Source organism: Cucumis melo, chromosome 5 (genome assembly GCF_025177605.1).
Source record: "Cucumis melo cultivar AY chromosome 5, USDA_Cmelo_AY_1.0, whole genome shotgun sequence".
NCBI classification, from domain to species: Eukaryota; Viridiplantae; Streptophyta; class Magnoliopsida; order Cucurbitales; family Cucurbitaceae; genus Cucumis; species Cucumis melo.
The window spans coordinates 5,528,408-5,546,251 of NC_066861.1; the positions used below are offsets into that span (position 1 = coordinate 5,528,408).

Here is a 17,844-nt window from a genome sequence, read left to right on the forward strand (position 1 = left end):
TATTTATTTATTCATATTGGTTGTTTGTAGTATGAATAATAAATTTGAACATCTGAGTTAAAAGAAAAATAATTATGTGTCAATTACGTCATGTTTGGTCATTTAATTTAGATTCTTAAGTTTTCTTTCTACATGACATGAGTAGTGGGGTACGGAAACAATAAGAAAGGGTTTTGGGTTATATCTTCATTGGTTGATAAACAAGAATTTGTAGCATGGTATGGAAATAAATGAAAGTCAATTTGATATTTTAGAGTCTTTGTTTGAACCTTCTTTTCCACTTGAAAGATGGAAATTGAAGAGAGTCCCACAAATGTGATTTTATAAGTAAGTTCAACTAAATATTCAAGAGGATAGAGTTCTATATTGATATATATAAATTAAATGTGCTAACGATCTACAGGTTTATGTGGTTTGAATCTACCTATTCTCAATTATACCAAAAAGAAAAGTGCAACATTCAACTAAGTTTTTTATATTTTAACATTTTAAAGTTGGTTGAGTAATGATTTGGTTGTTATTTATTGTACTATTGTAAAAAAGAATTAAAAATATTTATAAAGAAAACCTTCATCTTATAAATCCATTTACAAAAATGGTGTGCAAAAATAGTTTACGAGCTTTCATATTTTTTAAAGTCTACGAATCTATTAGACATGAACATCAAAAGTTTAGTGCTGTGTGTGTTATTTTGGCCTAAATGGTAGAACCGGCGTAACAAAGAAGAGAAAGCTATCAAACCAATAAAATGATAATAAATAGATAATTGACTATACCAAGAAAATGAATTATACTCAAGGAAAATGGTTAATTGAGCTTGAGCCAAAGAAGCCTAATCGGCCTCAACCAAGGATGAGGGTGATCAGATTTACCCTCTTGATCATTTGATAAAAAATGGAGCGTACTATGACCTATTTAGGACTTTAGAAAATGATGGTTTGGGTCAAAAGCCCAAACCAACCTCCTCGACCTTGACGAAAGATGAAGTCATGGTCGATCCTTAAAATTTACGAATAAGACATGCATGTTCTAACCTATTTAGCTCAACAGCTAACCTAATATATAACTAGAAAACTCATATAAGGACACCACATGCATGTTAAGATTCTACCATATATGAAGACATCATTATGACCTCTAATGAAGTAATTAAATTAATTATAATGCTCAAATTTCCTATTGACATATGACTTAATATGTATCAATGTATAGTGCTCACCACGTTAGTGCGCAAATATTTTCATCTTATTACAAGTTACATTCTTTCCTAAATTATAAATTTATCGTTGTTTTTACGTCAAGATTAGGTGTGCTTTATGATCCATATTTAAAATTTTATTAGACAGCTAAACTTAAATTAGAAATATTTGAAAATCAATTGGAAGTCGGAAAATTAAACTTCGTAATATAGTTATAAAAGAGGGAAGAAATAGTAGATGCAAAATTCAAAGCCATGTAATAATATTTATTATTATTATCCACTCCTCAACCAATCCTTCATCTTACGTCAAACCTCAAGCCATTAATTAACAACATCCAAAATTCTCCCATCAATTATAATAAAATATTTTTAACTACTCCTAAAGGTAGAGAATTAGTAAATAAAAGATAAGAGATTAAAAAAAATAAAATAAAATAAAACGAGTAGATTATCAAAGAAACCAAAACCCCACTATCCTCTACTTTTTATTAAACTAATTACAATAACAATAAACAATAAAGAAATCCTTAATTTTGGTGGCTAGGATTGGCCCATTTTCTAAATCTAAAACTCTCCTTCCTGGAAATTACCCCCATCCCCCATTTGAACGTAGCTGTTTTTGTCGACTTAGACTATTACTATTATTCTATAATTTATTCAAAGCACAAACTTTTGAATTTATGAAGATCTATTCCTTTATAAATACCAATCTGAATTCATTTTCTTTGAATCTCCTTGAGTCATTCTCAGTTCAGACTCCATTTCAGAGCCTAAAAAGAAAACAAAAAAGAGAGAAAAAATTTAGTATACTTGAACAAGAACCATAAAGAAGAAGAAGAAAAAGAAGAAGAAGAAGAAGAAGAAGAAGAAGAAGAAGAAGAAGAAGAAGAAGAAGAAGAAGATTTTAGTGATTATCAATTATTATTGAATTTAAAATCAATAATAATAATGGGGAGAGCTCCTTGCTGTGAGAAAATGGGGTTGAAGAAAGGTCCTTGGTCTCCTGAAGAAGATAGAATTTTAACCAATTTTATTCAAAATCATGGCCATAGCAATTGGCGAGCTCTTCCTAAACAAGCTGGTGAGTTTTTATTATTATTACAATTCATTTGTCATTTGTCATTAAAAAGATTCAATTTTTATTTGATTTTCAATTTTTATTTTTAATATCTAAACAGAAAAACATAAACCCAGAATAACCCACGTCTTAGATTTACTAATTTCATCAAATGTTGAAAAAAAGTTTGGATTTTTTAAAACTTTATTTGCATCCTTTTCTTTTCCTAACCTTTTGCTTTTGTAATTTTCGTGTTTAGGTCTTTTAAGATGTGGAAAAAGTTGTAGACTTCGTTGGACAAATTATTTGAGACCTGATATTAAGAGAGGCAACTTCACTAAAGAAGAAGAAGATGCCATTATCAACCTACACGAATTGCTTGGCAATAGGTAAATTTTTCTCTCGACCTTTATTTTTTCTTTTAGGTTCTTCTCAAGGACGTTGAAATCTTCATACTATAAATTCTCTTATCTATAAAAATTAGGTTAGAAAATAAAATTTACAATAAATCTCATCAACTTTTAAATTTCTAATCAGTTGAATATAGAATAACTCTAGTAATATAAACCATACCAACCAAGAAATCGCAAGTTTAATCATTCCACTCCATATTATAAAAAGGAAAATGATAACAAGTTATGACGATATATTCTCGACCAAAACAATATTATTCATTTCTAGCTAGATATTATATATGTTTAAAATTTACTTTTTTGTTATGAATAAATTGGGATTAATATTTTTTTTTTCCTTTTTGTTACTGTTAGATGGTCAGCAATAGCAGCCAAGTTGCCGGGTCGAACGGACAATGAAATCAAGAATGTTTGGCACACACACTTGAAGAAAAGGCTGGAAAAAAACATAATTAAAAAAACAACAGCTCCAAAATTATCTGAAAACAAAAGAAAAAAACAAATAAAACCATCAAACTCTTCTTCATCCATTGTTATTGATAGTACAAATCAAACCCAAGTTCCCAATTATTCCTCAACAACAATGTCCCCTTCTTCACAACAATCTTCAAGTTGTGAGATATCTTCATCACTCACAGATCATACTTACATGACTGAAAATGAGTACTACAGCTACACGGTCGAGGACGCCATGCCGCCAATTGACGAGAGCTTTTGGTCTGATGTGGTCGAGAATTCGATGACGAATTCCAATTCAGATTCGAGTTCAAATTCGAATTATGATAGTGAAGAGAAAAGGGAGGAATTCCCACCGGTGTCCATGGATATGACGGAAACAAATTCGGATAAGAGATTACATGGTCAATGTGTTGTTGATGATGACATGGAATTTTGGTACAATGTTTTTGTCAAAGCTGGAGAAATTTCTGAATTGCCAGAATTTTGAAGATCTTTGGAACTTATTCCCATATCAATGGAAATTAAAATATTTTCCACATTTTAATTGATAAAATCAACGCCTCTAATTATTCAGGGAGTAATTCACTAAAGGATGAAGATTATTTGGATATATATGTGGAGTAAATTATTGATGAGGGGAAAATTATGAAAAAATTGAAAGAAAAATTGAGAGAATTTTGGAGATTGAATAATAGAAAGAGTTAGTCGTAAATGAGTGACGAAGAGAAAAAAAGAATGAATTTTAGATTTATTTGCGGCTTTGGATTGGAATTTGTATATTCTTTTTCAAGTGAAAATTTAAAAAAAAAACAAAAAAAAAGGAATTCTTTATATTTTTTTTCCCTTTTCTAATTCTTCCTTTGGCAAAAATATATGAATTAGGTCATCAATCTAATGATGTTATTTCAATTTTTTTTCCTCACATATAATTATGTCTATAGTTCTTTTTTTTTTTTTTAAAAAAAAATTAAGTTTATATGTATAGAGAAATATATTTTTTTGAAAAGTTTCATACTAAATAACCATTAAACTTTAAAATTATGGAAACTTACGTAAATGTAACAAAACATCAAACTATTTACTGATCGTATAACAAAGCCCATAAAGTTGACAATTTTTTAAATATTTCAGGTTTGTCCTTCCATCTTTCTTTTCTTCCTCGCGATTCGTCTTCTGCTATTTCTTTTATCGTTTTCCTATTTTTTTCTACAATTTTTTCCATAATCTTTCTTATTTTTCTATTCTTTATTTACGTCATTTAATATTTCCATTGTTTTTCTTCTTTTTCTCTTCTTTTTTCTTTCACTTTTTCCATGGTCTTTCTACTTTTTCTCTTTTTTTTTTTCGCTGCCATTTCTTTTCATTATTTTTCTTCTTTTCCTTTTCTTAGGTCGTGTGCAAAAAATAGAAAAATCTAAAAGATCGTGTATAAAGAATCTTAAAAAAAAAAATTATTTAGATTGGAGTAGCTAAATGTAACCTATCATGTAAAAAAATAAACGCGTAAAAAAAAAAAAAAAGATCGTGTATAAAGAATCTTAAAAAAAATCATTTAGATTAAAGTAGCCAAATGTAATCGATCGTGTAAAAAATAGTAAATGATCGTGTAAAAAATGATTGTGTATAAAGAATCTTGAAAAAAAATCATTTAGATTGGAGTAGCTAAAGGTAAACGATTGCTTAAAAAAAAAAAAAAAAGTAAACGATCGTGTAAAAAAAATAAAAAATCGTGTACCAAGAATCTTGATTAAAAAAAACATTTGGATTGAAGTAGCCAAATGTAAACAATCGTGTAAAAAATAGCAAACGATCGTATAAAGAAATCTAAACGATCATGTAACAAAAGAATTAAAAAATTGTATACCAAATTTTGAAAAAAAAAATCATTTAGATTTGGGTCTCCAAATCTAAATGATCGTGTAACCAAATTTAAACGTAACCAAATTAACCAAGCATGTAACAAAATTAAATAATGGAATTGAAAAGATAAATTGTAGTCATGGCGTATAAATTATAGCCATATCTAAACGATCGTGTATAAATTGTAGCCATGTCTAAACGATTACGTTTAAATTTAGTCATATCTAAACGATCGCGTATAAATTGTAGCCATATCTAAACAATAACCAAATCTAAACGATTGCATATTTTTAGTATTTTATACGGTGGGCTTCTGAGTTTTTTCCGTTTTTGAAATTGTTCTACGGAGTGTAAATATTTTACCGTTTTTTTATATTTTTTAAAAAAGCCCTAAAATTGTTCTAAAATGACATTCAAAATACGGATTTCCTAAGAGATTATATGAATTTGAAAAAGCTTACACTAATACACATTATATTGTTGGCATCATAATTATTTACAACATCATTTCACAAAATTAATTCATTCTTACACATCCAACTAACTATGCATGTATTTATGTCGATCATGTTGTAAATTAAATGATGTTAGGCATTTGTTTACCTATCACTTTTTGTGCCACTTTTCATTCATTATTTCTTTTAATGAAAAAATATATATTCTTTTCCAAGTGGGAAAAGAAAAAGAAGAAAAAATATTTCTTTGTATTTCTTTTTCTTTTTCTAATTCCACCTTTAGCAAACTATATTGATCGGGTCATGAATCTAATGATGATATTGCAATAGTTTTATTCTCCTTTGCTAGATAATGATAACTGATATTATGATTAATTAATAATATTAATTGTAAAATCTAGATATTGGCACTCATTTGATGTTCGTGTTCCTTCGACCGTAAATTATTTCTAATCTTTGGAGAAGAAAAACAAACCACAAAAACAAGAAAAAAAATATTGGTGTGATGCTTGTCACATAATCTTCAATGCTTTAGTCGATATTTAAAAGAAGTGGAGCAAGCGTACCTTTTATTGATCAATCTATTTATAATGGAGTTTAGAAGTCTTCTTTATCCCTTTCAAATTCATAATTTATTTTCTTTTTCATTTAAAAAACAAAATACTTAAGGATGCATCTGGGCCACTTTAAGGATGTTCTAGAATAGTGGGTCAATTTGGATCAACCATCATACGAGATTACTAGGCTCGGCCTCGGCTTTTAGGGGTTGAGGGGATTCAATTGGGAACTCTTCCAAGACTGCTTCCTATCACGCTTAAGTTTGTCCTTTAAGATTAGATAACTCTCTTGGTTTTACTTTTGTCTTTATATAATCTTTTTATCGGTCCAAAATTATCCATAACAAATATTATATTACTTCTTTAAAAGAAATTTAAATATTAAATCATATTTAAGTTATACAAAATATTTTCTAACTTTGAGAGTTTTTCATTAAGAATGGAATTTGGTAGGTGTTTACAAAATTTGAAAAGTGTAGATCACATCATTTACAACTTAGTTTCAACTATAGGAGATTTAATATCGTTTTCATCTATACCATCTATATTTAATTTATCTTCAAAGATATTGTTGACATCATTTACAAAATAACTTTTTTAGAATTTTAAAGTCCAAGACTTGAGTAAAATGAAACTTTTCAACATCTGGAAATATATGTAATTGAAGCATACCGTCAAAGATGATGAGTGTGTGTTTTGTGTGATTTAATTTAACCAAAAATCTAATCTAAATGGTTGTGGTATTTCTTTTCTTTTTGTTTCCTTTTCTTTATCTTTTTGTTTTGTTTTGTTTGTGAAATATATACATAGATCTAATACATATATAATACAAATGTCAACTACTACAAATTTGTCATGTTTTTTATGTGATAAGCACGTAAAAAATTGTCCACCTGATGGTTCTTTCCCATCAAGTAGGCACACATTAAGAAAGCTCGTCCATAAAAAGACGGTTGAAGTTGTCCATGTGTAGGGTCTAGAAGCAATCACTAAGTAAAGCTATTTTACTTTTGAGATTCTCTTTTTATTTCTTTTGCATGTGAAATTGGTAAATCTCTCTTTCTTTACACATTTTACTTTGCTTCTTGAACACAAGCAATTCCACATAAATACTCAAACTTTCTCTCACTATTGTCTATGTTTATTTTGTGGTTTTTGATAGAGTTTTTCGATTGAAGATAGAGATGATGATGAAGATGGTAGAGGAGAGTTAAGAAAAAGAAGAATCAAGATAGGAAAATTTTAAAGTGGTTCGGTTACAAACAACCTATATCCACTGTACTTGGGAGCAAGATTTTATTAAGAGAAATTTTAGCAATTGATACAAGATCAAGTTTCTTCTACCTCTAAGACTATTTAAAGAAGAGATTTTAATGGCTTAGTTACAACTAATTTTGCAACTAAATTTCATTTACTTTTAGTATAAAAATACATACTGATTTAGGATGAACATTTCACAAATCTCCACCTTAAAAGACATAGAGTGCAGTTTTTTTTTTCTTTACCTTGACTCTCAAGCTTTTCGATGCAGTCACTCCTGGGACCCGATTATTTGAAAGCATTTGAGGAACTTCATTTGAGTGACAACTTTGGTCAACATATCAACTACGTTCTCATTGGTATGAACTTTAAGCACTTCAACTTCTTGTATTTCGATTTGTTCTCTAATAAAGTGAAACTTGGGGTATGTTTGGGGTGAGGTTTTAGGGGAAAAATGTTAGGAAATTGGGCCAACCCGTGTTTGGTCCAAGGGTTATGATAAATGGGGATTAAGGCTATCCTAATCCCCAAATAACCAATTCTTCTCCTCTCTTTTCCTTTCTTACAAACCTAAATTACCCTACCCAAATAACCCAATCCAAATTTTATTATTGTTTTTTAAATTGTTATAATCATAACCCTTCTCCCAAACACATATTATTATAAAACTACTATCATAGTCCCTCTACCAAACACATAAAGAAAATATGAATGATTTTTTGGTTATTTTAATAAAATGTTAGTGATATATAATTAAATTCACCTCCAAATTAATTCTTAGGTAGATTACCATCCACCTTGGATTGAACCCATGATCGATTAGTCTAATTATTAAGACTATGTCTCCTTTTTTACCACTAGGCCAACTCGTGATGGTTTATTTAATATTCTTTAATTGATTCATAGGTACATATAAATTTATTTATTTTAAAGAAAATGACAAGTAAACTTAGATTAATTATATAGTAATGGACAAAAAAAAAAGTTATTGTTCGAAGTAAATGAATTAAATTTATTAAAAAGTTAAAATACTATATATTGTTTAACCTAGAAAAAACCCTAAATTCAAAATAAGGGGTGGGAGTCGACTATGGAAGAGAAAGGACAAATTCATCCATAAGGAGCTTTGATTTTTTTTCCTCTACTAGAAAGGTAAGTTATATCTCAATCAAAATATTTTCTTAGGCTATATTATCTCATGATCTTAATGAGGTTTTTTATTGATTATAAATGCAATGAGGAACATTTTGATTTAATGTTCTTACCCCGATCGAGATCAAGGAAAATGCAGTGAGTAAAAAGATTTTTCTTATGATATATAAGCATTTCTAAAGTATTGCTTTTATTGTATGTTGTTTAAATAAATTTTTTCGAACACCTTAATTATTTTTTTAATCAAATTACTATTATTTTTTTTTTGTATATTAACTAATTAACTTGTGAGATTTTATTTTAATTTTAACGATGACCAATAGTAAGATGTGTTATTTTTTGAAATAACAATATTTATATTAAATCACCTAAATTGAAAAAGTTATTTGTATAATTAGAATAGTTAATATTTGTGATGCCTCAAAATAATTTTAAGGTATTTCTCCACCCTAAATTGTTTTTTTTTTTAAGTTTTAAATCTTGGGTGTTAAATTTTATTGAAGTGTGATAGAGAAGAAGAGATTTTTTTTGTTTTATTAAAAAGAAAAGAAAAAGAAAAGAAAAAGGGAAAAGTAATAATAATATTATAATTATAATAATTATTATTAGTATTAAAATAATTCTTTCTTCATTATATCGCATGCTACCAATTCATCTTCTCCTATCTTCTCCTTCATGATACCTAGCTGCCACCCTTTAATCTTGTCACTGTTCACTTTCCACCATTGTCCATCGCAAAGCCGTCGGAAGCCACCATTTTCCATCACGTCTAAGAGAGTTGACTCGAGCCGAAACGTCTAAGCGTCTCGTGGTGTTGTGTTGGCGTCGTTCTCCTTGCCGCAAGCTTTCGTTAATCACCCAAAGTCGTAGCCTCCATGTCGCTTTGCCTAGATCTAAATCGAGCAGTCAATTGCAACTCTGAGTTCTGCATCGATTCGTTCTCTATTTGAGCATCTCCTTCATATTTGAACCATGCAAACAAGTTCCCTTTTTTAGCCATTAGTGTGCCCCTTGTTTTCTCCTTTATCGAGCCACTCAAGCCAGCTGACTTCACCTTTCCAAGCTAGCCACTTACATATGCATTTACACACCGTTGTTGACTTGATTCGTGCTCCGCTACCTTTGTCTTGTCGTGAACTATCAAGGTTGTGGTAAGGGTGAAATCTGTGGAATTGTGGTTGTTTTCATAACCATTTTTAAGTCTTGATGTTAGGTTAATTGTTTAAGTTATCGCTTGGTTCTTGAAGGTGTCATTAGGGAATAGCAATTGAATTCCTAGAGTTCGCGACAAGTTGGTTTGGAGTTAAATTCTCCATTTTACTTGGGTAAGCTGTGGAATTCGGGTGAATTGGTTGGATAAAACTGTTCGAGAAAACATTTAAATTCTTATGTTTATGTGTAGGTTTGGTTCATTGGACTTTCATTCGATCAAGGAGATTAGGTAAAGTTAAGGTAAGAGATTTCTACTACTGGACTCATATTGAAGTTGGAATGTATTGACTGAGACGACATTTGGAATAGATTGATTAAGATAGTTCGACCATTATGTGTAGTTAGAAAATATTAATGGTTTACACTATTGACTGAACTGATATGGTTTGATTGTTATGTGTAGTTTAAATATATTGATGGATTGTACTACCAACTGAATTGTAATATACTTTAGCCTGTGTTGTTTTGACTAGTTATATGTAGAGAAGTAACTGTTAATTTAAATTATGCTCTGAAGTGATTGTCTTGGACTGTTTAGAATGGATTGAGGGGTAACTGTTAGCTTTATCTATGGGGTTGCCTACCTTGTAGGCACAGTGTCTTACAGGATCACCACATGAGCATTCTACAAGATCACTAAACTGATATGTGCATCCTATGGGATCACTAGACTGATACATGCATCCTACGACATCAGTAGACTGATACGTGCATCCTACAGCATCAGTAGACTGATACGTGCATCCTACGGCATCACTAGACTGATACGTGCATCCTACGGCATCACTATACTGCTGATACGTGCATCCTACGGCATCACTAGACTGATATGTGCATCCTACGGGATCATTAGATTGATATGTGCATCCTACGAAATCACTAGACCGATATGTGTACCCAAATAGGAAGCTAACCATTTTTACCACTAATGAGACCAGTAGTGAGTCTCTTACTGGGTATATTTTATACTCACACTTTTCATGTTTAACTTTTTCAAGCAAAGATAATACGATAGGTAAACTAACGAGGGACAAAAAGGACTTGTGATTGCCATATGAGAACATTTTTTCTTTCAAATTCTTCTGCTTAATTTTTGTTACTGTTTTTAGGTTTAAGGACTGAAAATGAGTGTCATTTTTAGAACAACTATTTGTTCTCGGTGACTATATAAACGATGTTTATGAACTTTTAAATTTGTTTGAAATAGAACTCGAACACAGTTTTCTTATTTTTGATGTTTTCTTGATTTTAACTAGATTTTATGAACTTTTTATGTTTAGATAAAGTGTCTTTATATTAAAGTAACAACCTCAGCTTAGTCTGAAAAGTTGGGTCGTTACATTATTCTCACTTAATCATTTATATAAAACAATATTTACAATTATCATGTAAACTTTTTAGTAAAAAAATGATACCCAAGTATTGTAAATTAACCATATAAGAAATTGAATATTTATATTCAAACAAGACATTCTAAATAATAATTTAATACCGATAAAGAACTGCACAACAAAGTTTAATATTGATTTTTTTACTACAATTACAATGGTTATGAAATTGGATAATCTAAATAAATCTAATCTTTTTGTTTATGCTTAAATAATGTTGAAAGATTATTTTACTTTTTTTTTTGTTGAAAAATATAAAAGGTGTTCAATTATTGCATATGTCCTTAAAATTTATTAATGTTGAAAGTTTATCGTTATTGAATCATTTTTTTAAGGTGTTTTTTTTTTTAAAATAAAAACATTTTATAGAGTTAATGATATATTGTATTGATACTAACATTTTGTACATTTTTTTATAATTAATTAGATTGTTGTTAGGCAATAGCAGCTGTAAGTGCAATCGAAGCAATTTATAATATTAGATACAGTAAAAGTAGAAAAAAATTATTTCATACAACATCCCATCAAATATTTGATTGTCTCATCGAGTATTTGAAACTCAGACCAAAGAAACCAATTTATAATGCAAAAGGATGTTACCACTTAGCATTATAAAATATTTTAAATGTGTTATATATAATGAAGGAATATGGAGATAGAAATACCAACTATTCAAAGCGGAAATTAGGGTTTATCAATCCAAGTAAAAATACTTAACATCGTGTAATTATGTTATATATATATATATATATATATATAATATACTAACATATATTCTAATTTTTATTATAAACATGGATAAAAATTGCATCATACGAGCGAATATATGATAGTAATATCTTAAATTCAAAGACTTGACAAGAACCTATAAAAGCTTCTACAAAAATAACATTAGAGTTTAATAAATTTAAACGAGTTAAATGAACTAATAGTTACAATACATCAATATAATCAAAATATAATATATATATATATACACACACACATATGTACATGTGTGTGTATATATTGTGTACAACATGTACACATATGTAGACAACATGTATATGTATGTGTATATATGTGTATACTATATAATTAATTAGATTGTTGCTGAGCAATTACAACTACAGCTGCAGATACAAGCGAAGCATAACATTAAATATAGTAAAAGTAGAAAAAATTTATTTCTTACATCACCCTATCAAATATTTGATTGTCTCATCGATAATCCAAAACTTAGATAAAAGAAGCCAGTTTATGATACGAAATGATGTTATCACCTTAGCATTATAAAATCTTTTAAATTGGTTATATATTATAGAGGAATAGTATTCATAGAGGAATGCCATTCATTCAAAGCATAAATGAGGGTTTGTCAATCAAACAAAAAATGAAAATAATTTACATCATGTTATTATATTAGTTTAATGTGTGTGTATATATACCAGTTCTTTTATACTAACATATATTTTAATTATTGTTGTGGACAATGAAAAATATGCATAAAAAAAACAGCAACGTGATATTGATATCTTAAATTCAAATATTCGACAACTTACAAGAGTTTGTATAAAAATCATATTAGAATTAATAAATTTAAACGAATTAAATGAACTAATAGTTGCAATACATTAATATAATCAAAATGTATAATATATATACCTATGTGTACATGTGTACATATATATACATGTACACTATGTATGTACATTACATAATTAATTTGATTACTACTAGATAATTACAACTGTAGTTATAAATATAATCGAAGTAATTCATAATATTAAATACAGTAAAAGTAGAAAAAAATTTATTTTATGCAGCATCCCATCAAATATTTGATTGTCTCATCGAGTATCTGAAACTCAAACCAAATAAGCCAATTTATGATTTAAAAGGATGTTACCACCTTAGCATTATATAAGGTTTTAAATGGATTAAGTGTAATGAAGGAATAGTGAAAAAGAAAGACCATTCATTCAAAACGGAAATAAGGATTTATCAATCCAACAAAAAGGTAAAAATATTTTACATCGTACTGTAACGATCCAACTTTTTATACTAAGTTAACGTCATTAGTAAAAAGAAACAATAACAAAAGACACTTTCTTGAAAAGAGAGACTAAATTTTCTTAAAAATATAATACTGAAACATTGATACATATATGCGGAAGCAAAACTGAGTCCCTATATGGCATGTCATGGACCCTTATCTGTCGCTCGCCAACTTTCCTCTACCTTTACCTTTGCTTGAAATATTAAACATAAAAAAAGTGAGTAAAAACATATACTCAGTAAGGGACCCATTACTAGTCTCGTTAGGTGTCTGTTAACTTCCCATTAGAGTCTTGTAAGAAAGTATTCATAAACTTGTGTGTTCCCAAACACACGCAATCTAGTGATCCCATAGAAACACATCTGGTCTTCGGTGAACCTAAAGGAATACCTAGGACAAAGCTGGTCTTCGGTGAACCTGAAGGAACACTTAGGACAATCGAGCTGTAAGTAATCCCATCGGACCACTCATATACATAACATCTCATGAGACTAGTGATTCCGTCGAACCACACAATCATAAAAAGGTAGTGATTCCGAGGGACACCCATATGGGTACGACTCTAATAGACAAAGTTAATAGAACGTCCATCCATAGCATGTAGCATATCATAAACATGACATGAATATTAATATTAACGTCCTTAATCATGTGATTAATATACCATGCATCATCATCAACGTAAATCAGTCATCAATATAATTTCGATCATCATCATTAGTCATCAACATCAACTCATTATGCATCTTCGCTATATTAATTCATAATGGAGAATTACATGCAATCTCTTAACTTCAGTTCGAAGGTTTAGTAGGAGAATCTCTTACTTGGAGATTTTAGGCAAATAAAGTACTCCTTAGCTGACAGTAAAAAATATCCAATTAATTTGGAAATCATAAAAGGAAATTTTAGTATTTTAATTAATGAAATTAGCAATTGGCTATCATCCAAAAATTCTCATAAATTAATTAACTTAAAAGAAAAAGGGTTAAAACAAATCCAACCTTGATTAGGAATTTTCAAGATTTAAATCTTAAAAAATTAGCCAATTAAACCTTTAAAGAAACCCCAATTAGATCCAAAATTAAATTAACAATTTATTAATTTAATTTCATTAGCTTACCAAGGTTACTTAAATGGAGGTTGAAAATTTTTCTTATCCTTTGATGGGAAAATTCATCACTTTAAATCTTCAAGGTTTGCAAATGGGATATAATGACCTAACTCTTTTTACTAAGCTAAGGTCATTACTACTTAAAGAAAAATAAAATTTCTTAAATTAAATTGAAAGGTAAAAGAAATGTTCATGATCAAAACGTTAAATACTCATTTAAAATCATAAATAAATAAATAATAGAAGTAAATCTCAAAATAACAAAATCCTAGTTCGGGCCCTATCTAGTTTTAAAGAGTAATAATGAAAGTACAAGTAATACTAAAGTCAAACTAAAATCATAATGGCGGAAGCAAAACGTTCTCTATGGCATGCCATGGTCACTTCTTGTCATTCGCCAACGTTAGGATACTCTCTCACCATCGGCTCAGCTGACAAAGAAACTTCAGGCTCTCTAATGTCTACTACGCTAGTCAAGATACTCCAAGTACCCTGGTTGAGTAGCTTACCGGCTTTCATAGCTGAGATAACTTTGGGTAGGACCACAGTCTCAGCTCCCTTAAACTTGAAACTACCCGCTGAAAGAGGGTTAAAAACTACCTCCTTACGGGAACAGTCTATACTTGTATGGTTGACAGATAACCAATCTATGCCTACGATCACATCAAAATCTCGCATGTCCAAAATTAGCAAAGTTACATCTAACACATGGTTTGCTATCTCTACTTGACATGCTTGTATCTTTTTTTTAGACAACATAACTTCTCCCGATGGAGTAGAAACAGATAGTATACTACCCAAAGGTTCTACCTCTAAGCACATATGCTGAACAAAAACCGAGGATATGAAAGAATGCGATGACCCAGAGTTAAATAACATAAATGCGAAGTGCCCTAAGATTGAAAGCATACCTGTCACCACAGTACCAGCTTGCTCGACCTCCTGACGAGTAACGGCAAATACTCTTCCCTGCTGGGAAGTGGGAGTCTGGTTCGAAGTAGTCTCAAGCAGTTTCTGAGGACAAACGTCAGCTATATGCCTTGGTTGCTTGCACTTGTAACAAACTTGTTAGGAATCCCTACACTAAATCAGAGAATGCAGCAGAACAACCAACCAGAACGCAATAGTCAGATAATCACAAAGAAAGCGATAAAAGAGTAAATGAAACAAAGATCTATAGTGGTTCGATCGATTTGGTCTACATCCACTTTGAGAACCAGCTTGGAAGGATTTTATTTAGAGCAAAGTTTGAGGAACAATTACAGAAAACAACAAGATCATCAATCTGTAATTAAACAAGGCAAACCCAACTATACCATCAACCCAAAAATGAGAGACCAGCAGATGTTCTCTGAACTGTGAATTAAAACCAGTTACACGACCCACGAAGCATCGACGCTGCCCGTCAATCGTGGCTTGCAAATCGACACTGCTCGTCAAAGAACACCCCGAAAGATTGGCGCCTGAATCATGCCGACGCCATTCATCAACGCAATATTCGAAATTGACGCTGCCCGTCGATTGCCCACATCGCCGCTGCGAAGTCGGCCTGTTGTCGAACAAACCCAGTCTGCCGCGTCGTTCGTCCTCACTCAATCGCCGTCTCTCACTCTCTGTGTGTATGAGTGTCGGCCGCCTTTCCTCTCCTCTCTTGTGCAATCTTCTTTTCTTTTCTTTTTAACCTAAAATAAAGAAGATGGATATATTTGCAAAAGTGCCATTAGGCATAATTACCATTCTACACTCAACTTAAAAAACCCATATTTAACCACTTAAATATTTGTCACTTTTTCTACAAATCTCCCTCATGACAAACTATTTAAGTCACCAAACTGATTCTCCCAATCACTCTATCAACCAGAATTAACCTTCAGCTCATCTGACAGGTATTTAAACCTATGAGCTGGAAGAACCTTTACTACCAACCTAGCATTATACCTAGGCTTACTGTCACCTCCTTGCTTAAACCACTTTGGTTGAATGAGTTTTTGAATAGGAGGCTTTGTAACCAATGACCATGTCTGATTCTTTCGCAAAATAAATAACTCTGCTTCCATAGCATCTTTCCGTTGCTTCAAATCAGATGCAATACTGTCACTGCAAACTCACTCATCAATCAAAGTCCTCTCCTGTTCAGACTGTACACCATCAAATTCAGACTGCTCTGTAGCCTCTATTTGTGAAACTAGTGGTGATTGATCACTAGATATATCTGAACCTTTGCCTGATGACTGTACACCATCAATTCTAATATCTGTCACAACATGATCAACTATCTGTTGTTTCTGTTGCTTTAATGCCTTAGTGGCACTACCTGAAACTGCAGTACCCTCCAACACATACAGACCATTGCTCAATGTTCCCCTCAATTTAACCAAAGAACCCTTGGTAACTTTCATAATTCCAATCTCAAATTTTATGGTATAACCTGATCTATCTAATTCACCTAGAGATATTAGATTACGTTTGAGTTCTGGAACATACCTTATATTTGTAAGCATTCTGATCATCCCGTCATGTGTTGCAATTAGAACTAAACCAGTTCCCTTTACTTCACAGGTACCATTATCACTCAATAAGACTTTTCCCCCATCACTTTTCTGAAAGTTAATCAAAAAATCCCAATTAGGAGTCATGTGATACGTGCACCCTGAATCCATGATCCAAGCATCCTGTATATCTCTATGAGACACCATCAAGACCTCTGCAGACTCATACCCAGTCTCTGTTGAATCATACCCATCAGTAATCTTTGCTGAATTATACCCATCAGTAACATTAGCTTCACTAGTTGATGCTTCTCTGCTCTTATTCAAGGGGCAATTTTTCTTAAAGTATCCTTTATGGCAAAGGAAACACTTTCTAGCTTCCCTATTTGAATTCATCCTGGAACTCTTCTCTTTGCCTTTCCAGTTCTTTTTGTCACTTCTTCCTCTAGCCATAAGTAACTCTCCATCCTTGCATTCTTTTTTAATTTCGAGATTTCTAGTCTTCAAGGCATCCAACACTATACTCATGGTCAATGAATCTCGACCATATTTAATAGCCGCCTTAACCCCTCGATATATTTCTGGTAATGAATTTAAAAGAATAATTGCTTGATTCTCATCCGACATCTTCTCACCGATGTTATTAAGATCAACTACAATCTTCTGAAATTCATTCAGGTTCTCTTCTAAACTTTTACTTTGATCCATTTTATATCCAAAGAATTTCTCCTTTAAATATATCTTATTTGACAAGGACTTTGTCAAGTAAAGGCTCTCTAGCTTTTTCCACAACTCCGTTGTAGTAGTAGCCTCATCTACTAGCCTAAGAACTTCATCTGACAGATACAGAAGAATAGTTGAATAGACCATTTCATTCATATCTCGTTTTTCACTTTCTGTAATATTTGCTGGAAGTCTCCCTTCATCTAAGATCTTTGCTACTTTATGTTGAACCAAAATAGCTCTAATCTTTTTTCTCCAAAGGGCGAAATCTCCTTTCCCATTAAACTTAGACACTTCAAATCGTGTTGAAGCCATCATTACAGAAAAGATTTAACCAAGATATGCCGACTGTGAACTACTACTCAAAACCAAAATTTCCTTTGGATCGAATGGAGCTCTGATACCACTTGTTAGGAATTCCTACACTAAATCAGAGAACGCAGCGGAACAACTAACCAGAACGCAA

The 17,844-nt window shown here is 30.9% G+C and overlaps 1 protein-coding gene across 1 annotated transcript; it reads left to right on the forward strand.

The window, feature by feature from the left end:
• The first annotated feature begins 1,913 nt into the window (after positions 1-1,913).
• LOC103499420 (transcription factor MYB14-like) lies at positions 1,914-3,683 on the forward strand. The gene is made up of 3 exons (XM_008462423.3): positions 1,914-2,282; positions 2,518-2,647; positions 3,026-3,683. Exons 1-3 carry the CDS (start codon positions 2,150-2,152, stop codon positions 3,615-3,617), a joined length of 855 nt encoding a protein of 284 aa, XP_008460645.1. The 5' UTR covers positions 1,914-2,149; the 3' UTR covers positions 3,618-3,683.
• Positions 3,684-17,844: the final 14,161 nt, after the last annotated feature.